The 24,945-nt window shown below is 35.2% G+C and overlaps 1 protein-coding gene and 1 long non-coding RNA gene across 24 annotated transcripts; both read right to left on the bottom strand.

Annotated features, from left to right (window-relative positions):
- Window positions 1-8,266: 8,266 nt before the first annotated feature.
- On the bottom strand, window positions 8,267-12,699 carry LOC110921189 (ATP synthase subunit O, mitochondrial). Its single transcript, XM_022165471.2, has 6 exons — window positions 12,453-12,699; window positions 10,294-10,344; window positions 9,864-10,107; window positions 9,655-9,767; window positions 8,894-8,980; window positions 8,267-8,554 (listed from the first exon to the last, which is right to left on the bottom strand). Exons 1-6 carry the CDS (start codon window positions 12,567-12,569, stop codon window positions 8,429-8,431), a joined length of 738 nt encoding a protein of 245 aa, XP_022021163.1. The 5' UTR covers window positions 12,570-12,699; the 3' UTR covers window positions 8,267-8,428.
- Window positions 12,700-16,903: 4,204 nt separating this feature from the next.
- Window positions 16,904-24,676, bottom strand: LOC110925872. 23 transcript variants are annotated; one of them, XR_002584829.2, is made up of 16 exons: window positions 24,539-24,676; window positions 23,846-24,398; window positions 23,545-23,666; window positions 23,091-23,181; window positions 21,140-22,947; window positions 20,171-20,263; window positions 19,737-19,829; window positions 19,458-19,587; window positions 19,218-19,310; window positions 18,775-18,852; window positions 18,556-18,678; window positions 18,331-18,419; window positions 18,071-18,223; window positions 17,784-17,940; window positions 17,495-17,643; window positions 16,904-17,328 (listed from the first exon to the last, which is right to left on the bottom strand). It is a non-coding gene; the product is annotated as an uncharacterized LOC110925872 (long non-coding RNA). The 23 variants fall into 23 exon arrangements; XR_004885722.1 differs by having other exon boundaries at window positions 16,904-17,643; window positions 21,140-21,278; window positions 21,621-22,947; XR_004885720.1 differs by having other exon boundaries at window positions 16,904-17,643; window positions 23,846-23,930; window positions 24,056-24,398.
- Window positions 24,677-24,945: the final 269 nt, after the last annotated feature.

The following is a 24,945-nucleotide window of genomic DNA, read 5'->3' as shown; positions in this document are numbered from 1 at the left end:
TTGAACTGTTCATTTTAGTGGATGGTAAACAGACCCACGACTCTTTTAGTTTTATTAGTTGAAAAACCACACAATAAACCCTAATGACAAGGTCCTATTAATACTAAAACATACCTTTGAAGAACCCAAATATAACTCAAATACTACACAAATATGACAACCAAATAAAGTAAATCAATAACCAAATCAAACTCAAATATTAAACAAAAGAAACCGACTCAAAACAACTAAAAACGCTTGGACCCGATTCACATGTGAAAGTGCATTAATTTAAACATTATTTTACTAATTTCGTGAAAATAACGTTAAAAAGCAAGAGACGGTTAATCATGTGGTGGCGTTGATAGCCGAAAGACAAAGGGTACATGCACTAATTGGCTTTTGTCCCAATGGCTGAGTATTGATGTCCAAGGCTTGATGCAAAACTACTATCGAGCCAGGGTCCCACTGTAAGCAGCCTCTCTATTTCTACAGGTAAAGGTAAAGGTGAGAGGGGCACTCCTCTCTTAGGGGAGTGACCTCTCTTACACACACTGATGTGTGTAAAATGCAACATATAAATTACATCAAATGAGTCATAAAACTAACCCTTTTTAAGTACTAATGTTGGAAAAAGTGTGTTTTTGACTTCCTTTTGTATTTTCAGTATTAAATGAGCTCAAATTAACAAAAGAAGCAAAAAGACAGCTAAATCTAACATAAATACAAGAAAAGGAACAAAAGTGGATTGCCCGACCCCTCGACAGCATCCTCCCAAGCAAAACAGAGAAGGCAAAAGACTGAACACGCCCCGTGCTCAGCGAGCACGGGGCCGTGCCCAAGAAGCAGCAGAAAAGACAAACCTATAGAAGCTTCTATTGCCCACCACGGGACCGTGCCCAGTGAACACGGGGGCGTGGCGAAAGTACTGCAGGCGCATTAATTGTAATTGCGAATTACAATTAATGAGGAGAGATAGTGTCAGACAGGCACGGGGCCGTGCCCAGCGGACACGGGGCCGTGCCCAGGCCTCTGTTCAGCCTATAAATAGGAGTGCTTTGGCTCATTGAAACTCATCCCTTGGCACACCACCTCTCTCACACTTCATCCACCACCCACCACCATCACAACACCATCATCCACCACCATCATCCATTGTCCATCATAGAGTGTGTGAGTCGTCTCGGGATCTAAGATTGATCGTAAGAGTTCTTGACAATCAAGGTCATGTTTGCCTAAGTCTCTTATATCACTTGGTGAAGACAAGTGTTTAGTATAATACTTTTTATTTTTAATCTTTTGCACTTTTTATTTGGTTTTGTATTAATGACTTTAATAACTAGTTGCTTATGTTGAAGGTGACTTTTCCTTATCGTTTGTCCGTGGTGTCTTGGCATTATTTTACTGTCTATATAAAATAAAAGATTTTCACCATTCATATCTCCACGGTCTATATGGAGGTATGTTGGCTACCTGATCGGGGGTTAAGGGAACGGTTTGGTAAGGGTCTTGCCTTGTTCAGCGTTCACTGGTCCTGCAAGGGACCTGGGTCAAATTTAGTAGGACCTCCTTCAATACCCAAAAGGTATTGGATGGCGGGGGTCCAAACCCTTTGATCCCCTCATAAGTTAACTACGATTAATACTATAACCCGGCTATTTAGGACTGTATCCCTGCTGACTCAGACTACTTAGTCGAGGGTAACGTCACCTCCAAAAGAGTGGCCTACCATAATTTGCATTAATAACTTAATTCATTATATTTTAATAATCCGACCCTTTAGGATTGTATCCTTGCTGACTCAAACTACTGGGTTGAGGGTAACGTCGCCTTCAAAAGAGGGGCCTACTACAATAACTAAGATGATCTCTTAAACAAGTGCAAAAGTGCGAAAATAATCAAAGGTTATACTAATACACGAGTCGGATCCAAGTGATTTATCTTGTCTATCTGCTTTTATTTTTATTTTATTTTTCAGCATTTAGTTAGTTTTATTTTCTAAGTTTAAAAATCTTTTTTCTAACATTTTGAGTTAATTAGACGTTGAGGATAAACCGGTACTAAAAGCTCTTGTGTCTTTGAACGACCTCGGTATCTTACCAACACTATACTACGTCCACGATGGGTGCACTTGCCCATATGTGTGTTTAGTGTTAGTAAATATCGTGTTTTATAAATTTAAAATTTGGCTAAAAAGTGTAAAAAGGGCTTAAAATATATACCAAAAATATATTACACTATACACGCATCAAGTTTTTGGCGCCGTTGTCGGGGACACAAGGATTTTAAGAAAGTTAGGAATCAACGGCCTAATCATTTTTTTTATTTTCTTTTTAATTTTTTAGGATTTTCTTAGTTTTTCAGCTTCTGCAGAGCTCAGCACGGGCCGTGTCTGCTGAACACGCCCCCGTGCTCAATCATTGGAACTGGCAATCTTGTTTTAAGTCAGACAGTAAGCTGAACACGGGGCCGTGCTCACTCAACACGCCCCCGTGCCCAAGATTCAGTTACTGAAAACAGAACCATTAGATCCCGGCGGTTGGTAATTTCTAACACAAACATGAGTGATAGTAATTCTTTTTACTTTCGGCACTCTTATGGTACATGGTGTCAATTATGTGGAGGCAACCATAAAGAATTAAAATGTTATTTTCTAAATTATAGGCCCCACTATATTGACCGACCATCTCCCTATAACCTTAAGAGGGGCGAAAGTAAAAATAATCACTATTTCTCCCTCGAATGCGCCCAGCCAGATATTCTGGGGGAAATGCTCCTTTACGAGTTATTTCAACTAGAAAATCTAATTTTAAATTGGTTAAAGCAGCTTAGGAAGGATTTCAGTAATCCATCCCAAGACGACGACCATGAAGAAATATTGGGGTCGCATTCCAACAACCCCGTTGCTCCCAAAAATACCTTCAGTTCTAGCGAAGACTTGAACGATAGTCGTCCCTGTGCCGATTGTGCCGTGAAGGACTCCCCATCGACTTTGTTCGGTGCATACATAGACCTGAGCGATTCGGCATATACCTTCTTTAACGAGAGCCCGGAAAAGGGTTGGACTTGTCCACCTAGAATAAAAATAGGAATTACCCTCACCGACAACCTCTTGCGTTCTCGCCTTAGTCTAGGACAATTAAGGTATCTTAGGCACTCTGGGGTTGTTCCATCCAGTAAGGAACCGCCCGATCTGAATAAACTCCTTAGAAATAGACGAACTTCATAATCAGCTCCTCGACACGGGGCTGTGTCCAGCCAACACGCCCCGTGTCCACCAAAAGATTCCCTTCTGACTTTTACGTCAGAATACGGACAAACTGTGTCAGGATTCTGTCTGCACACGGGGCCGTGTCCAGCCAACACGGGGCCGTGTCCAGCACGCTGTCGTTTTCTATAAATGAAGCCAAGAATTCTGCACATTTGGACCATCTAGGGACAGAGATTTGAAGGAATCTTCTCTCAACTATCCTAGGTATGTTCTAAAAGAAGTTTCCAACAACCTTCTTGTCCTTTCCTCTTTTATCCATTTCCTCTTCTTCATCTTTCTCCAAAAACCTCCATTAAAGTTTGAGAATTCAAGCTTTATGGCAAGAAATATTGGGTTTTGTTCAAGGAATCTTATTAAAAACAAAGTGTATAACATTGTTTTAAGTTATTACTCAAAAAGGCTTCACAAGTTAGAGAAAATAACTTAAAACTTCAAGATTCCTTGTTTCAAAATTCTGCATAAAGGTGAACACGGGGCCGTGCTCATTGAGCACGGGGCCGTGTCCAAGATACTGTTTCAGTAAATAAGCTGTTTTCGGTTTATTTTCACAGAATGTCAAGTGAAAACAGTGAAACATCGTCCGTGCATTCAAGAAACAGTAGAAGTGGAAGAAGGCCTTCCATTGAAGCTACCCTTGTACACTACGTCATGGCACTACGGGGAGCAATCGATAAAATGACTTCGGTAGAGGAGATCCTAATAGACCGTATAAATTATCTTACGGTAGGGCTGGAAAATAGTTTTCAAGAAATTAACCTCTTGCACCAGAGGTTAAACATTCTTGTAACTCCTCCCATGGAACCCATCCTTCCTCAAGAGGATTGGAACCTAGCGTTCGGAGTCAATAACCCTACCGGATGGGATGATATTCCAGCAGAACCTCCCCTTGAAGATCCACAAGAAGTCCCGGTGGAAGTCACACCTCCTCAAACCAATGCCAATGAGCCCTCCTTTCTCCTCCCAAGGGATATAGAGGAATGGCTCGCCGACATATGAGGAGCCCATAACCGGAGGAAGGAGTTCTATGAAGCCACATTCAACCGAAACTACTATCTTCTCGGAAATTTTGCTAATTAAAATAACTTGTAGGATAGAGGCTCCTTGGGTTAAAAACTTCTTATGTTTACTTAACTACTAGTATTTTAGGACTATGTAATTCTCTATGGTTTTAATGGAATGATGATTTTAAGGTTTGATGGTGTCGTAATGAATAAAACACACTTATGGTGGTCAAGGATGACAAGGGAAACGAGAAACATAAACCCATGCACGAAAACAAGGCACCCGACAACAATTTCTCCGTTACAGTAAGTTCAGCACGGGCCGTGCCCATCCAACACGGCCCCGTGCTGAACACCCTGCAGACAAATGCCCAGTTCAGATAACTGGACACGGGCCGTGTACGCTGAACACGCCCCCGTGTCCAGGCTTCTGTTTCTTTTCTTTAATTTTCGTTACTGGCACATGAACACGGGGCCGTGTCCAGACTGCCAGTAACATAAATTTTTGCTTTTGACACCATTTTACACATTCAATCAACTTAAAAATCTATTTTTGGGACACATTGAGGACAATGTGTAATTTAAGTGTGGGGGGATGCTAAAACCTTGAATTTTGCAAGTTCTAATAACAAGTCTTACACAAAACTCTATTGGAACCGCTAATCACCCCAATTTTTTTTTCAAAAATTTTCAAATTTTCCATTACTTGTCTAAGTTTAAGTTGGGAATTCTAAAACTAACAAGGTTATATTTTTATAAGTTTACAACCGATAGCGTCGTAATAAAAAGAACCAACATAAAAAAATTATGAAACGACATGACAAGCTTAGTTAAAATTCGATTATATATACTCGATCACATAAAAAACACATTCCCACAAAAGTGAGTTTTTGAGCCTTTATTGAGCATAAATATACATCTTTACGCTAAATGCTCATTTTTCGTTTCTTGTGTGAATAGCCGCTTGGTTCTTACGACTCTAGAACTTGCCACGACGATTCATTCCCGGTCCTTACCAACTTAAACCCAAGTAAGTAAATGATGGAGGCATTAGGACTAACCATTTTTTCTTTCAACACCATTATTTTTATTTTTCTTTTCACATACCCAAAATTTCCCCCTAGTTAACCCCTTTGAGCCTAAACCTTTTCATTTCTTAACCCAAAACCCTTTTTACCCACCAAAACCCTTTTTATTTTTACCCTTTATTTTAGTAACAAGCTCAGTTTTCGTGTGACAAAAAAAAGAGAGAAAAAAAATTTTTGAAGTTAGAAATAAACAAACAAAGCTCCTCAACCAAAAGCTTGTTTGAAAAAATACTTCATTTAAAATAAAAAGTCACAAAAACAAAATGTTTTACGAAAACCGACGCTTTTTACGACTTTCGCCCTTTTCTACTAACCACTAACCCAACCACCCACCTTTAGCCCAAGCCTAACCCTTCACCCAAAAAGTCATCTTGATATTTACAAAGGTATAAAGTTAAAAAGGAGGAGGATTGATTGCTTGGCAAGCTTATGGTAGGAATAAGTTCCATGCCGCTCTCGAGAGATTCACTAAAAATACACCTTCGGCCGAGTGTGAGTGATTTCTCTCGTGAGGTATGTGAACTTGTATATAAATGGAATTTTAGAAAGGTATGTTATGCCTTAATAAATAATTTACCTTATGAAAAGTTTTTAATAAATCAAGACGAATAGGATTGTAAATAAGTAAAAATAAAACCTAAACAATCTTGGAAAATCCCAACACTCTATGACAAGCCAAAACCTTCTCTTCTACCTATTCCATTTGGGTAGTTATGCCTTAATAAATGATTTCTCCTGTAAGCCACATATTAAGGAGTTTTGCTTGAGGACAAGCAAAAATTCAAGTGTGAGGGTATTTGATGTGTGTAAAATGCAACATATAAATTACATCAAATGAGGCATAAACTAACCCCTTTTAAGTACTAATGTTGGAAAAAGTGTGTTTTTTGTCTTCCTTTTGTATTTTCAGGATTAAATGAGCTCAAATTAACAAAAGAAGCAAAAAGACAGCTAAATCTAACATAAATACAAGAAAAGTAACAAAAGTGGATTGCCCGACCCCTCGACAGCATCCTCCCAAGCAAAATAGAGAAGGCAGAAGACTGAACACGCCCCGTGCTCAGCGAGCACGGGGCCGTGCCCAAGAAGCAGCAGAAAAGACAAACCTATATAAGCTTCTATTTCCCACCACGGGGCCGTGCCCAGTGAACACGGGGGCGTGGCGAAAGTACTGCAGGCGCATTAATTGTAATTGCGAATTACAATTAATGAGGAGAGATAGTGTCAGACAGGCACGGGGTCGTGCCCAGTGGACACGGGGTCGTGCCCAGCGGACACGGGGCCGTGCCCAGGCCTCTGTTCAGCCTATAAATAGGAGTGCTTTGGCTCATTGAAACTCATCCCTTGGCACACCACCTCTCTCACACTTCATCCACCACCCACCACCATCACAACACCATCATCCACCACCATCATCCATTGTCCATCATAGAGTGTGTGAGTCGTCTCGGGATCTAAGATTGATCGTAAGAGTTCTTGACAATCAAGGTCATGTTTGCCTAAGTCTCTTATATCACTTGGTGAAGACAAGTGTTTAGTATAATACTTTTTATTTTTAATCTTTTGCACTTTTTATTTGGTTTTGTATTAATGACTTTAATAACTAGTTGCTTATGTTGAAGGTGACTTTTCCTTATCGTTTGTCCGTGGTGTCTTGACATTATTTTACTGTCTATATAAAATAAAAGATTTTCACCATTCATATCTCCACGGTCTATATGGAGGTATGTTGGCTACCTGGTCGGGGGTTAAGGGAACGGTTTGGTAAGGGTCTTGCCATTGTTCAGCGTTTAGAGGTCCTGCAAGGGACCTGGGTCAAATTTAGTAGGAACTCCTTCAATACCCAAAAGGTATTGGATGGCGGAGATCCAAACTCTTTGACCCCCTCATAAGTTAACTACTATTAATACTATAACCCGGCTATTTAGGACTGTATCCCTGCCGACTCAGACTACTTAGTCGAGGGTAACGTCACCTCTAAAAGAGGGGCCTACCATAATTTGTATTAATAACTTAATTCATTATCTTTCAATAATCCGACCCTTTAGGATTGTATCCTTGCTGACTCAAACTACTAGGTTGAGGGTAACGTCGCCTTCAAAAGAGGGGCCTACTACAATAACTAAGATGGTCTCTTAAACAAGTGGAAAAGTGCGAAAATAATCAAAGGTTATACTAATACACGAGTCGGATCCAAGTGATTTATCTTGTCTATCTGTTTTTATTTTTATTTTATTTTTCAGCATTTAGTTAGTTTTATTTTCTTAGTTTAAAAATCTTTTTTCTAACATTTTGAGTTGATTAGACGTTGAGGATAAACCGGTACTAAAAGCTCTTGTGTCCTTGGACGACCTCGGTATCTTATCAACACTATACTACGTCCACGCAATTGCCCATATGTGTGTTTAGTGTTAGTAAATATCGTGTTTTATAAATTTAAAACTTGGCTAAAAAGTGTAAAAATGGCTTAAAATATATACCAAAAATATATTACACTACACACGCATCACACACCCAATCAGCACGCGCGACGTTAACTCCCCTCTTAAGTCCCCATTTTGCACTCAAACGTTGGCATCACTCCACTCACACAATTATTTTTTTATAAAAAAAGAAGAAAAAAAATATGATTTGTGGAAAAAGAGTGGACCCACATTAACAACCAATCACCCCCTCTTTCTCTCCTGTCTCTCATGCGGTAACCTCTCACCACAAATCCATCCCCTCCATGCGGTGAACCTTGATGGCAGCACCTCTCCCCGCGCGGTAACCACTCCCCGCTTAGACTCCCCGCAAAGCGCCCCCCACACCCTAAGGTTGTCTACATCTTACCCTCTTCAGACCCTACTTTAGCTTTGCTATTGGTGGGATTTACTGAGTATGATGACTTGCTTCATCATGTTATAAATGTGTGATTCAACTTTAAATTAACATCCAAAGAACATTTTCAAATAGCAAAATTAGAGCACAGTAACTTTTATTTCATCAATTAACCAGATGTCATGAATGAAAGAAAAACTCCAGAAAGAGAAAACATTCTTTCTAGGGATCGAATTAATATATTTCAAAAAGCCTTACACGACGCCTTCTTAGGCATCAAAGTTAACTGGATCACGCAAGAACCGCTCCATTTGCCTTGCCCTGGTCTTTATCGACATGTCAAAAACCTTTTGCCCGAATTCCACCACAAGCCCGCCAAGAATACTGGGATCAATCTGATATTCATACACAAAAAAACGTTCAAAAACTGAGAAAGCACGGTTCTAAATGTAACAATTTCAACCCGTTTATCAAAAGAATCAATTTCGGTTATAGTTTACATCAAACGGGTCAAAATTTAAAATACTGGTTTAAGGGATCAAACGGCGCCATAATATAAATGGTTACAGTTTACAACCTACAACCTACTATAACATTTAGACCAAAAGTTAAACTATTTTTTAACACGTTTTGTAATCGTATTTTAAAAAAAAAAATTGTTATTTTTAATATTCAGTAAAAAACAAAAAAGACAAGATACATTTGGCAGGTAAAGAGATGGGCACACACACTACCTTCTGCTCAAGATGAACCTTTTTCCCTTTACCAAGTATTTCCTGTAAAGTTTCTTTCAGTTCTTTCTCCTCTGCAGCAGGGAGCGGCTGGTAGAATAATAAAATAAGATCACCACAACAAAAATATATCAGAAATATGCAAAAAAAAAAAAAAAAAAAAAAACTAAACGAGCCATGCTGCTTGTAAGCTACTCAAGATCAGCTCACTAAATGCTCGAATCAAGCTGAGTTTAATTGAACTTCAGCCCGAGTTCAAGCCTAAAATGGATATTATAATTTACATGTAAAAACGTTTTTGGAGGTGGTGTTTGCATTTAATAAACGACCCGCACTTTACAGACCATGCTTGACTAGGCTCATGAGCCTAAACAAGTTATTTAAGTATTTTACTATTTTTTAGTTTAATATAACAATCATATTAAGCATAAAATATTAATATATAATTATGATAAAATTAACCAACTGATATATAATATGCTAAATATAGGTTTTAGTTGTGAATATAGATGAAAATAATGATAGATGAATATAATTACATTATAAAATAATTGCATCATAAACAAGTCGAGCGCGAGCAGAGCTCAAGCTTGAAAAAAAAATATTCTCGAGCTCTAGATATTTCTAGCTCTGCTAAGTTACATGAGTCGAGGTCGGCTTAGCACGTTTAGAAAACAAGGATGGTATGCATTATGTTTGAAAAAAGTTCAGGTAACCGCAAACGTTTTTATTTTACGACTTTGTTAAGTCACAGTCAAACTTACAATCACAGTAGTGACAATAGCTTTAACTTCTCCACGATGCGCCATGGTCAAATCTGAAAATCTCTTAGCAATAGTATCAACATGTCGAAGCCGCCCATTGTCAGCCAAAACGACTAGCAAAATCACATCATCAATCATTAAAAAGAGCCAATTTCATCATGAAAGAAAACTCATAACATTAACACATAAAAATCGGAATTGCTCAATACCTAAAAAATTCTTTGTGATGTCTGAGAATTTAGCTTGAGTAGAAATTTCATTAATGGCCTTCACTCTAATATCGGCTGGTACTGCCAAATCTTTCATGAATTGAGAAAATGTCGAGGCTTTAGTAGTGGCTGAAACAAAATCAGCAAGTTCTGATTCGACTTTTTCCAATGCGTTGGCTTTTGCTGCTGCAATGAATAATGCAGATGCGTAGTTTCCGGAGCCTCCAAACATAGCTACAGGCACCTGAACAACATCGTGACAAACTGACAATTAGTTGCTGTATGGTCAATGCATTTCGATACCCTAGATTAAGTGGTCAACGCGTATAAATTGACGGTATGGTGTCTCCATGTTTTTACAAACTTCAAGCCGATCAAGCAAAGCATTATACAGCATGATGAACATGAACGTGATATATTACATTATTACCTTGATCTTTACATCCTTTGGAGCAGAACCAGAAGCAAAATTTCTCAATTGCTGCAAAAACAATATAGCAAATTAAGCCGAAAACCAACAAAAAGTTCAAAGAAAGTATTAATGAAAAACACTTGTATCAAATAGGATCATTAGCAAAACATTGCAGCCCAAATAAGTTTTGCTTAACTGATCCAAGACTAGTGACGTAAGTGGCATAAACCATTCATGAACGAGATGCTTGCTTACCCACTTAGAACAACAGGAGTCACTCAAGTTTGTTCTACTATTTAATATTTATGAGCCGATTCAAGAGAAGAGTTAGGGTTTAATTCCAAATAAAGCAGAGCCCCACGTTCACACCAATATAGTGGGTGATGTACATGTATTGCATCCTTCTAAATTGTAGCTAGATACCGTGTTTTCTCATTAAAGTATTAAACATATTGAGAAACATGCTATTTTGAGTATCTATAATATTAATATCATGTATTCATGTTACAAAGTAGCAGTTGAAGACCATACACTTGTAGGACAAATAGCTCAAGTTATGAATTAGAAAGAATGAGAAGGAAGAGCCAAGGAAGAGAAAGAAAGATACAACAAAGACGTACGGATACCGGGATATGCTAAAGTGGCGTATGCGTACACTGCCTTCATTTCTAAATTTAGGCATTTTGTAGCATACGAAAGACGTTGATCAGCTGGTACATTAGACCGAATGTACGTCTACGCTAGACACAGCCAAAAGCAGTTAAAAGAATAAAAGGTGTTTTTTTTTGTCATGACTCAAAATAAGAAAGTGAGGAGTTAGTGAGTTACAGTGAGTGGATAGCTTATAGAGCCAAAGAAAGGAGGCAGGAGACTTCTATGGCAAAGTCTCTCTTAATCTTCGATCCATTCTTGATCTTTTTCCACACTGAATCTCACCATCTAATCGCGACAATGCAAGGCTAAACAATCCGTGATCAAAACAGAGTGTAGGGTTTAATTTCACTAACAGTATTCAACTCTTTTCATACACACAAGTTAGACACTAAATCTTTTGTAATTCTTTGCATGTGAATGTTATGAATTGTTCCATGGAATTCTTGTGTTATCTGGAAAGATCTGGGTTTTAAAAAGCGCGCCTGAGGCGCGAGGCGCATCAAGGCGCAAGCCTTGGCGCCTTAGATAGCCCGAGGCGCGTTTTTTACAAAAAGCCCCAAAAAAGTGCAAATTTTGGGGGTTTTCTGGCCTAAGGCGCGCGCCTCATATACATAAGGTGTTTTTATGCTGTTTTTAAGCATCAAACTGTTGTACGATAGGGTTTTTGGCTTGTATTTGTAGGTTAAATCATATATAAACCTTACTTATAGCTATATTTTGGATAAGTGATGCTAAAAACCTATGGGATATATATAAAAAATTATATAATCACTTTGTGCCTCGGGTATGAAAAGCCCACCGCTTTTGCGCTTTGCGCTTCACGCCTCGGTTTTAGACCCCGTCGCTTTTGTGCACCTCTCGCTTTTTAAAACCAAGGGAAAGATAGACCATCGTGATCCACATATTAGTACCAATTCCAACGTTAGATAACTTCGTTATAAAAAAGGGACAACTAAGTGTGTTTGCACGGACCGTGCCTATAGAGTAACTGTAAACTACAATGTACTATGTCTATGTAGTTAGCTAACACCTGATTTACTTATTGAGTTATACAAACAAGTCACATAATCATGTATGAGTCTTGAAATGATTACATTTCATCCACTCACACTACAATCACTTTTATGTTTCATAATCAACTTGAAATAACTGCCAACCACACACTCCTTGTAGATTCGACAACCTACTTACCCTAACAAGTCTAAGGTAAGATAATCAGGTACATGACCATTCTTATCTTTAAACGCGGCTTCAACCTATAAAATCCATTTGCGTCTGAATTATGTTACCTTGAAAATGAAGCATATTTTTGTTTATTTGTATAGTATACAACTATTCCTATTAATCATATATCTTTCTTATATCAAACAACTTTGTATACTCTGCAATCAATCTCTTGTTGTTAAATGGTCAAAATATTCAATCAAATCATCAAAATATAAGGGCAAAAACATCAAACAATCAGATTCTGAAATGATTAGAAGTAACGAATACAAATCTTCATTTCGTAAAATCATCGTTACCTCGGAACTGGTGAAATTAGGGCAAATAACGGCTCGTGCGACGGTGGATCTCTGAGTTGAAATGAGAGATTTGGTGAAACCAGTGACGCTTGATCGGACTGTAGCAGCCATTGCCATTAGAATTTAGAACAAACCCTAGATGAATTCGCCGATAGAAGGAAACCCTAATTTCAATAGAAGTGATGAAGCTTAAACTGATAACGGGTGGCCCGATAACGGACGGGTTAATATATTCGGGTTACCCAGGCCGTACGATCGGTTCCGGGTACCTGTATTTTAGGGTTTACATAAAACGGTTAATCTTTTATTAACACAACTTTTACATTTTACTTTTTTATTTTTCTTCAAGGAGAAATTACATTTTTCGTCATTTATATTTATATCAAATTGTAATTAATGTCCTTTATCTTTTAAAATTACAAAAATCATCATTTACGTTTTAAAAACTTTGCACTGTCTGTCCTTTGACATTAATCCGGTCTGTCCTTTGACGTTAATCCGGTTAAAATTTTCAATTAACTTTAGTCACATAAGGGTAATTTACTCCGTCTCTTTTTCTTTCTTTCTCTCTCTCTCTCTCTCTCTCTCTCTCTCTATATATATATATATATATATATATATATATATATATATGATAAGGATAATCACATAACACTAATTATTGCGAGAACAAAAAGAACAAGTCTAAATCACTAAATTTTGAGATTTAAGATTTATATTTCTTACATAAAACTCCATTAAGTATAAAACGCCACCTAAATACAAAACGCCAAATAATAAAAAAATATTTTTCCTGCATAGTTTTTTTTCTGTGTTTTACTTAGTGTATTTTATCATCTTGGCCTACAAAAACGTCATTAAATATAAAACGCCATACTTGAAAGATGGGACGTGTTACATACTTAACATATATAGCTGAGCAAAACAGTAATTACAAAAAGTACCTAAAACGACGGATACTTTATTAATTGCATTTATTATAATAATATCCCGCCTAACTACAAGCCAAAGATATCCTATAAAAAGAAACGTCTCAGCACCTTCCATTGATCACACAAAAAAACAAATGTCATGGTTTCTAAATACTACTCACTGTAAAACGTCAAAAAAGTTAAAAAAAATGAAAGATGACAAACATCGTTTCTTGGATATTCAGTATTGTTTTGCGTGAAGTTTCACTAAATGAATTGTTAGTTGAGGGGAGTAACCCAGTAAGATTTTGCTGCATGAGATGGATAAATCTTCAAGAAAAAAAGACTGATGACAATCATATATCATTTTGTGTTCTTTGTTCTTGAAGATGACTTGGATGAAAAGAAGAGACCGATCCCAATGTAAATGCTATTTTGGACTCCATGATGATAATGAGGATGACGGACATATAGCATCCACCCACATGGCGTCGATCTATGTCTCCAACATCCAGAAAGCGACTTCAACAGAGCCGTCCCCGAAAACTCTTGAAAAAATTTAGGCCTCGGGTGACGAAAAAAATTGAGCCCAAAATTATGGTTAAGGGTAAATGAATTACAAAAATAAAAACTTAGTGATCTCGAAGTTGAGACGTTTACATTATTTTGAGATAGTTTTTGCCACTACACCACCAATATTTTTTGCATAATAAACGAATGAATATACTAAATATATAATTTAATAAATATATACAAGCTTATAAACACTTTTCGGGCCCTTTGAAATTTTGGGCCTCGGGCGTCGGCACGGGTTTGTCGGGCCCAGAGCCGGCCCTGCAGTTCAACACACGAACAACAAAAAACCACGCCAAAATCAAAACACCATATATTTATGACAATTCTTGTAGTTTTAAAAAGAAGAAAGAAACTGATTACAGTAAAGATTTGAGAGAGAGATTGGACACGGTTTACTTTTAGACGACAAATTTGAAAGCTAAATATGATTTTTTTCGATCATAAAGATAATCTTCTAATCTTCTAATTCTAATAAAAGAGTCCTATTAATGCCATATGGCATTTTCTCATTCAAAAATCATATTAAAGCCACATGGCATTTTCTCATTTAATTCACTAATAATATATATTTATATTTCATATGCATAAATATTATGATGCATACTAATAACAATAAATATGTCATAAGGTTTGTTTAGCTATTTCATATTTAGTAATTTAAAAGTTTAATATTTCTTTAAGGACAATAGAGATGTTTTAATTGAAAAAATAATAATTAAAAAAAGAAAAATAATAAATTATAACGATAATAAAACTATCAAAATAATAATATTTTTTACATTTTAAAAGAATATATATAATATTGAATTAATTTACCCAATGAATTAATATTAATTAAGAATATATATACATATATAAGGGAGTGCGGGGCACCAAGCAGCTTCGACAAACATTCCATAAAATGTCACCTGACAATTCCTAATGTAATTGAGCTTTTTAAATATAAGTTAATTTGATCTATAAGCTTTTTTAAATTTAATATGAATTCTAATTCTAATAAAAGAGTCCTATTAATACCACATGACATTTTATCATTCAATTCACTAATAATATATATTTATACTAGGTTATCACCCGTGAATACTCACGGGTTGGATATTTATAATTTATTAAACAATTGTATGTATACTTTTAAAAATGAATAATGTGTGAAACTTCCATTTTTTCACCCGTGATTGAACAAAAACTGTATGTATTTTAAACAAACAACAACACATATCATATATTTTATAAAATATACGATATGTGACGATAAAAGTTATCACCCGTGAACTTACGTTGTCGTAGTATACCAATAATTAGAGTAGCGTGTTAGACATCAGTCAAGATTATTTTGAATTAATTTTTAAAATCGAAATACTATATTTAATTATTTATTTATGGATTGATAAGTATTTGAATATGAATTAGAATTTTATGTTTAGGATTTGTTTATAGATTTGAACATATACATTTAAACAATAAAAATCCTACAACAATATTCCAGTAACTAATAATTTGATCATGGTGATGAAAGCCTTAATTGTCAAAATGTCAGGTTGATTAATTTAATAAAAAACAAATAATTTGCTTTAAAATGGATAGAGTTATTCATAGATATTAAAAGCAGTAAAAAAATCAAACACTCATGTCAACAAACAGAAATAACGTAGGAAGCCAGAAAATTTTATTTATATTAATCGAGTTATATTGTTAAAAGTTGACTTGGTCTTCTTGAAGTTTGCATTTATTTGGAAAGACTTAACAAAATCTTCTAACATTTTGTAGAGACTATTGAGTTATTTTTCTTTTAACTTCCTGAAATCATCCGATCAAACTCACTTTACAATGTAAACCTGATCTAATCCAATCTCATGTGTTAATGATATATAAAACTTACCAGACCGTTGATTCTTAAGTTCTATAGCACTTCATTTGAAATCAAATCCAACTTGTGCCTATTGTCCATCAGTCCTTTCATTGCACGTTTTTCCGTCTCTTTGATATACTGGACCACCATTAGAAAATTGTTAGGTAACAAAAATAAGTCTAAGTATATTAATGACTTACATATATGGAAAGCTATAAGTACTCTTGTCAATTCACGGGTGAAGAGTTCTAATACGTCAATTGGCATATCAGTAGGAATTAGATGCGGGTCATCCCACTTGATCAAGAAAGCAAAGGCAAATGACTTACTGAACTTACAAAAACAACAGTAAAATGATATTGAAACCCGACATGTCATAAACATAAACTATAAAAATATAAGTACCCACTTACCGAATAATATTGAAACCCGACATTAACAACCCTATTATTCAACTTGGTGACTGTATTAGTAAATTACACTTTGTTTTTTTACATTGTTTACTTCATAATTTAAAAAATCAAATCGGCCATAAGCCCAAATGTTGAATGATGATCTGCTGGATTAAAGGGGCCAAATTTTATGTTGGTAAAATGTCAATTTAAGATGTAAAGAGCATACATGATTTTTTTATTATACACGGTAGCATGTGCAAGAACTAAAGAAATGTGAAACACCTAATTACCCAGTAAAAAAAATAAACGGGCCTAGAGAACATGTGTGAAAGGAAAGCAATCGCCAAAATATCGCTCAAATCAACAAATCAAAATTTCAAATAAAAAGCCAGGCTCACATTAGACTTATATTACCAATCGAGCTTTAAGATTTTTAAATGCTCTAAATCGTTAAAAGAAATCAATCACTTGTATTCTAAATCGTGCTTAAAACAAACTAAAAAAACAAATTTATGCAACTTTTGTTTTATTGAAAGGCCAACATAATATCATTAAAATTTTGCGAGTAGCAAGCACCAATTGTACAGACACCACAAGAAAGAAACATATTACAGTACATGGAGACAATCTACCAGCCATAATATACAATATAGATCCAAAATAAGGCACCAAAACACAGCCAAAAACTGTTACAACATGAAACTAAAGCTGGACTAATTCTTCCATGTTAATGAAGCTTCTTGCGATCTATTTTTTTTTTTTTTACCAGAAGGAATGTAACGGCTTTGACTTCTTCAATCACTTTTGGCATTGATGTTGAACTCTGATTAAGGGCATGTTTGGCTAAACTTTTTGAAATAACTTATTGACTTACTGGTTTTTTGAAAAGTTAAATGATGGTTGGGATTGAGGGTGTATGTGAGGGGAAAAGTCAATAAGCTCCAAAAAGTCACTCCATTATGACTTTTCCAAAAAGCCAATAACTCAATAAGTTGATTTAAAAAGCTAAGCCAAACACCCCCTAAATACGATCTTATTTCGCATCGTCCAGATACTCATGATTTTCGTAAGAATGATAGCATGAAAAAAAACATGTTTTTCGTCGAACCATGGTAAAATTCAGGCATATCCAAGAGATCTCGGAACTGAAACACATAAAAGCTTGGGACATTACACCATTAGGCAATTACATGCCAAACAGTTTGTGCGAATTGGCAAGAGATGAACGTCTTCTCCACATGTTTCCCCGTATTCACCAGAGAAAGCACATGGAACAAAAGTTTTAATAACAAATTATCAATCAAGACTTACTTGTTGACATCCTTAGTCAGCTCATAAGTGGTTGGCTTCTCAATTCGCACAGTCAAGTACACAACTAAGATTTCATCCATTTCTACACTAAAGACCATTCGAGTCAATTTGCCTTTAAGGGCTGAAAATACTTTGCCAGTGCCAATAACCTACAAAGAAGATGAATAAAATATGCTTGATAAGCTTTGTTTTCCTAAAATCGTTGTTGCTAGAATAAGCAAAGAGGTCACTTCTGAACAATTTGATTCGTCTCTTTATCTCAAAAAGGTCAAACACAGAGTGAAAATACCTCACAACTGTCAAAATTTCATATAATACGTCAAAATTTTGACTTTTTATGTGGTGAATTTGTAGTGCCACTTGAGTCTTGGATGCAATATTTGATGGATGGTACTGGTGTTTTTGCGATCTGTGGAGTTCAATCACCTCCACCATTTCCATGTAATCTATCCTAAGAGAAATGAACTTATTAGAGATAATAAATGGAACAAAAATTATTACAAACTATTGAAAATATTATGCAAAAGGAATTATAAGATAGATATATTGTTTAAGAAAAATTGTGCATTTTTTTACCATTTCAATGGTTCTCCACTTCGCTTTGTCAAAGCTCCAAATCCCGACACTGAACTCTAACCCGTAATGGAAAACCCAATAGTTAACACCAGGTTCAGGAACATACCCAGGGTATATTAATATCTTGTCGCTTATAACATGGTACAACTTCGGCTGAACATAGAAACGAATACGCATAGAAACATTCGTTAATCATTAAGAAAATAAGAGCAAAATGATAAATTTGTATGTTATATTTCATGATTAGTAAATATAATTACCTTTGGTGCACCAAAAGAATAACCATACATTTCACTAATCCAACCAGATTCATTCATCAAACATTTCTTAAGTTAGTGTTCCACGATCACTATATCAAAAATTAAATAAAGAGAAAAATTGAGCAAAATGCAACGATTCATGAAGAAAACAAACAATAATAGATATAAAGAAGTAAATCATTCAACTAACCACAAACCGATTCGTTAAGAGTATGATGAACTCACTTTTGACAAACTATTGGGAATTCTTGGTTCCTTCCAGACATAAAAACATCACATTTTTCACGGCTTGCAACAATTATGCGTTGTTCTAATCTTTTCAGAGGAAACACTCAAATGCAGACGGTTCTGTGGTAATAACAAATGTGAAGTGATATTAATCTTCTATGGATAAATCTATATTGATGTTGTGTCAAATTTATAATAAAGATAAGAAATTTATACCCAAATCGTTTACACAAACATCTTGTGATATTCCATTATTTGATATCTTCTCGAGCAATGCTAAAGGGTCAACGATACCTGATACATCTAACCGGAACTGCTGGTAAGTAACACCTCAACCTCATTGTCGTAAGTAGAGGTGTCAATTTACATCCATTTAAGAATCAATAAGTTAAATTTGGTCGTGTTCTATCTCAAAAAGGTCAAATGAAAAACATAGAACATGTCAAACGGGTTAAAGGTTACACTAAATCATTTTACTCAGACTCTCTGGTTTTTAGAAAAATATGGTTTTTGTAATCAAAATTAGCCATTTATTGTTTATCGCTTTATGACCAGCTGGTCTATTATGACCAGTTTCAGTCCAAACCTGGTTTTTGACTTATTACCCAACTCGCATGACCTACCCATTTGGTGGCCTTTAGTCATAAGAGACAAATTACCTTGTAAACTCCAAGTGTGGAGCATGCCTCTGGAGGCTTAATTAGAACCATTGGCAAGTCGAAAGATATAGGCGAGGGTATTTATTGAACAATCTGATATAAAAAATGTGAACAAATCAAATTAAAAGCAATACATTTACTTGAAAATAGTACAATATTATAAAAATAGCAAATTACTCATCGGGGAATATAAACAATTAAGTGCATACTCTGAGTCACTTTGTTTGTGGCAAAACATACCTCATCGTTACCGGTACGATAGGCACATACCTAACCTCTATTGGTTCATCACATCACATTGATCATTCCATGAAAGACATGTGGTCCATTGCATTGACATTCTACCAACTTGTTGTGGAGATTCCATGACCTACACACAATTAGATTTCATGGCATTATTATGATATTCATTTTTTCTACATGCACAAAACAAAACCGGTTTTAGGATCGAAATCGAAAAAAAAACGAAACCATTTTTTAACCGATTATTAAAAAAAACCGGTTCGGGCTTAACCCCACCCAGTGGTTATAGACCGGTTCTTCTTCGCCAAACATCTTGTGATATTCCATTCTTTGATATCTTCTCCAGCAAGGCTAAAGGGTCCATGGTACCTGATACATCTAACCGGAACTGCTGATAAGTAATATTTCAACATCATTGTCGTAAGTAGAGGTGGCAATTTACATCCATTTAAGAGTCAATAGGTTAAATTTGGCCGTGTTCTATCTCGAAAGGGTCAAATGAAAAACATAGAACATGGTTTTTGTAAACAAAATTAGCCATTTATTGTTTATAACTATATATAAGTTAAAAAGAAGCGGAAAATAAAGACTTTAAATGTTAACCTCACTTGGTCTGTTATGACCCGTTTCAGTCCAAACCTATTTTGACCCGTTACCCAACTCACATGACCTACCCATTTGGTGGCCTCTAGTCATAAGAGACAAATTACCTTGTAAACTTCAAGTGTGGAGCATGCCTTTGGAGGCTTACTTAGAACCATTGGCAAGTCAAAAGATATAGGCAAGTGTATTTGTTGAACAATCTGACAAATGTGAACAAATCAAATTAAAAGCAATGCATTTACTTGAAAATAGTACAATATTATAAAAATATAGCAAATTAATCATCAAGTAATATAAACAGTTAAGTGCAGTTTGTTTGTGGCAAAACATACCTCGTCGTTACCGGTTTAAAAACCGAACCGAACTGGTTAGTACCAGGTCGAATTCTTCTCGTATCAATTCGGTTTAAAAAAACCGAACTGGTTTTAAAAAATGGTTTTTTGTGCCATAAAAAAACGAAACCAGTTAAAGAAACAGACCGGATTTAAAAAAAAAATAAAAAAACTGATTTCTTCACCTCAAGTTAACAAATAATCACGACCAAAATCTAATCAAGAGGAATCAAACTATCATATAGAGCGTCACATTTTTACATGATCTTTCATATACTTCTCCCATCCTTTAAAAACATTCCTTTTGTAACCTTTAGAATGTTCCACCCAAGTATACATATTCCTCACAAATCCATCATCATTCTTGACCTTCAACTCTATTACTTGAAAATAGTACGATATTATAAAAATAGCAAATTACTTATCGGGTAATATAAACAATTAAGTGTATACTCTGAGTCACTTTGTTTGTGTCAAACCGATGAAATCAACTATATTGGCTTAAAAAAAACATAACTCTGATGCATGTCGTCATTAAAGCAACAGCGGTTAACTGGAACTGGACAAACTTTAGATGTTTATGTATACTACACATCCCCATTTGGCTACATTAATGATTATTACATCATCCAACAATTACATCAGCTTGTTCTTTAGCAACCTATGGCATGTACCAGGATCAAACATGTGAACAAAAACATCCTCACTATTACTGCAACTTGTAAGAAAGAAAGAGATACTAACCTCTATTGCTGTTATTCCAATAAAAATTCCAATGTCAGATTCATGCAAAGTCGGAGCATCGTTAGTACCATCACCCATGAATGCAACAACTTCACACTGGGCCATACAACTTGTATGTTGGACACGATGTCACCATCACCTGTACTCACGGAAAAGCACTAAAAATTTAATTACAGGCAGTTAAATGAGCGGGCCCAGGCAACACTTTATTCGTCAAAATAGATTCAATATGAAATGGGCTTCTATCAAGTAGAGTTGTAAACTGTTTGGTTAAGTCATGTTGACCCACTAACAGTGTCATATGATTGTGTTGCTTATTTTAACAAAAAAAACATATTATGGAAACTGTAAAATGATGACTCTTGGCTGATATCGACCCATTTGACCCATTTAACATGTTAATCGCACGATAATCCAGTCTCCATTACTTGAATGAATGTGTGTGTAACTGAATTCTTGGTGCTAATATAATATGTTCTACCAAAGTGGAAGTGAGAATGCCACATTCCTTTGTAATGGCTCGATCTGTGTTGATATTATCACTCGTAACCATACACACACTAAAAGTAAAAGCTAACTCCTGCAAGACAAAAGAAGTGACAAACATAGCACAATCTTGACTTTAAACTTTGGTATACCATTGGTAAAGAACATCTCCCCCTAAAAACCAAACACAGAAAAACATCAGATCAGACTTCTATCTTTGATTAAAAAAAACAATCCTGCAAATAAAGACTTATTTAAAAGCCAAAGGTTCTAAAGAAGAATAAATCTTAAACTAACTTTCCAAAAACTAAATCATATTCTTTTAAACCTTTTTTTACCAAATCAAAACAAATATAAGAAATCAGGCGAAACTAACAGCAAAGTTAGCTCATCTGTACTTATAAAATGAATAAAAAAGAACCCTAAAATACCTTCTTTTTATTTGAAATCCTCCTTAGTTGCATGTAATCAATCATGTTCTTGTGGTCATAGTTTTCCTATGCAACTCAATAACAGATTCCACTTCAAAACTATATGATCATATAATTTTTTTTTTTATTTTTGAAAAACCCTTCCTTTCCTATTCTTGATTAAGCATATGACAGCTAAAGGTTAAGCTTAATAAGTCAATTTATCATATAATTCAATGACTACTATGCAAGAACTCCTCACACCATAAGATTTCAACTATAACATATGCATGATCAATTATCTCTAAAGGCAAGATGTTCATATCACAACCATCTCCTACAACTGAAACTGTGGCACCTAATTTTTCAATTAGTACCCAAAACTTCACTCACCAAACAGCTATTTAGCATCCAAATGCCTCAACAACAATACACGTATCAGTCTAATAAAAATCTGCTAGCCAAAGCTTACAACTTCAAGTGAATTCTATTCCACCTCTTCCTAGGGAAAACAGAATCCCCAATCATAGTTTACTCAAAACAATACAAAAAATTTCACCAAATTTTCACACCCTACATTTCATATTCATCAACAAAAAAATTCATGTATATCAACAAAAATATCACCAGAACAGAGAGGGATTAATGGATGTGATTATGAAATTGAGGCTATCTTAATATTAAATGAATAAAATTAAAAAAATAGCTTACCTGAAGAGAAATGGATTCTAGTTATTTTACGTAATCAGCTGTAGAACACCACGCCTGAAGAAAAAACTTGGGCAAATATTATTCAAGATTTTTTCTTCCTGGAGGCGAAGGGATTGTTCTCCAGGGGAAAGATCTCTATGACACCATGGACTATGATATGGTGGCTTCGAGGGCAGTCACCAGAACCAACTCACTAACAAACTGGTGAATTCAAAAATCAAAATTAAGATACATTAACTGATGATGTTGAACTCAACAATTAGAGGTCAATAGTAGCAAAAACACCATTTTCATACATCTCAACTTACAAATATGATAAAGCTAGAATGAATAAAAAAATATACCTGAACAAACTCATAGGTGTGACTTTTCCCCTCGTATGACTACAGTTATGCTTTCACTTATGCTCTTTGGAGATGCTCTACAAATGTTTTACTGTATCAACGGAACAATGAAGCTGATGATGAAATCGGCAAAACAACTAAAAAATCAAGATTCCCCTTTGAATTCCAACTTTATTGTGAGTTGTGACCAAATCTCAGACTCCTATTTTTCTTTTTCTAATCATAATAACAAATGTAATATATGGGCTACATGATATTGTTATATCATGATTCCAACTTTTCAAAAGTAAAAATAAATAAGAATATATTAAACAAATAAGAACCAAAAAAGCAAAATAATCAAATACATATATTGAATGATATAAAATCAAAAAATTGTTATTGTCTGAACTTTAGATGTAATCGGAAAAGAAACAATAATTAAACATCAAAGAGTAAAGAAATACATAGTTACCAGTTGACCTCGAGTTTGCATTTGCAGCTGCATCTCCGTCACAAAACGTCTCAACGGGTTGGTTTGTAACGCCAAGAGCAAGCCTTAAACTGATATAATTGTCTTTCAACTTCTCTATTAAGCTACGTTTGTTACAAATCATATATGAATACAAAAGTCAGGTTCTCTAAGATAAAACAATTACCCACCATTAACAAAATAAAATCATAGAAAACACTACAAAAACAAATCCTTAACTTGTAGGAAATATTTGACCAAAACAATGAACTTACTTAGAAAAAAAAGGATACGTAAAACTAACCTTACAGAACATCAATCTATCGCAATCCACTCTAGCAACCAAGAATCATTGTAGGACTTGCAAAGAGCCCTTCGGCCAAAAGTCCCTTATATGCAACACCCGAAAGAACACCAACAATCAAATACCCATGATTAATAGAAATATGAAAGAACAACTAACAAAGAGCTAACTAAAAACACCATTAATATGTAGAGATAGAAAAGTAAATACCTGATGATTATAAGAATGGATTGTAGATGATTCGATCAGAGAAAAAGGATTTCATCACAAACACTTCAAAATCGTAAATAATTACAAACTGAATTATGCAGATTGAATGAGACACGGTACCGATTGAATGAAATTCGATTGATTGGTGCTTCTGATGTCATTGAACGAAATACGATTGAATGATAACAATGCATATCAGCGTCGGTACCACATGATCCAATCGGCTTGAATAGCCATCGCCTTCATCTTCGTGAATCGGAAAAAGAGAGAGAAAGCAGACGGGGGCGGGATTTGTGATGAGATCTAGAAACCCTAATTAGAAATCAGCTTCACAATCATCCACCTACGAATCCAGCAAAAAAAGAAACTTAAAAAAAAACCCTAAATCATAACAAAACTGAGCCATCGAATTAGATTGTTTATGATGTTAGAAAGAATGAATCGAATTGAAAGAAGATTCAGAATTAGGAAGTTTGATCATACCTGATGTTGAATCATTCAAATCACTTGAACCAAAATGGAGGATCGATAGGAGAAAATACAGATGAAGGTTGTGTCTAGGGTTTTGAAAAATAATAAATATGATCCATTTTAGGGCATGGATGATCCAAATAACACTCATCCGACCCGGAGGTTATTCGGATCCCGCGTGGATTGAATTTGAGTGTATTTAGAATGGATGGATTCCCTCCTAAACTCCAAAAATGAGGTTGCCACATCAGCAAAAATGTCCCAAATTCAATGCCACATAGCCCAAATCACATCTCATTTATATATATATAGAGATTTCATATGCATAAATATTATAATGGATAATAATAATAATTATATTTTAGCTATTTCATATTTATTAATTTAAAAGTTTAATATTTCTTTAAGGAACAGTTGCT

This window comes from Helianthus annuus, chromosome 17 (assembly GCF_002127325.2).
Source record: "Helianthus annuus cultivar XRQ/B chromosome 17, HanXRQr2.0-SUNRISE, whole genome shotgun sequence".
In the NCBI taxonomy this organism is placed as follows: Eukaryota; Viridiplantae; Streptophyta; class Magnoliopsida; order Asterales; family Asteraceae; genus Helianthus; species Helianthus annuus.
Note: the sequence above shows the minus strand (reverse complement) of the source record. Positions and strands in the feature narration are given on the sequence as shown.

What these genes read in the sequence shown, in the direction of transcription:
- LOC110921189 (XM_022165471.2), bottom strand. Translation starts at nt 12,569, where the DNA reads ATGGCAATGGCTGCTACAGTCCGATCAAGCGTCACTGGTTTCACCAAA. An exon ending in CTATTGTCACTACTGTGATT is followed by an intron (nt 8,981 to 9,654) that starts GTAAGTTTGACT and finishes TTATTCTACCAG; the next exon opens with CCGCTCCCTGCTGCAGAGGA. An exon ending in AGGTTCATCTTGAGCAGAAG is followed by an intron (nt 8,555 to 8,893) that starts GTAGTGTGTGTG and finishes TATGAATATCAG; the next exon opens with ATTGATCCCAGTATTCTTGG.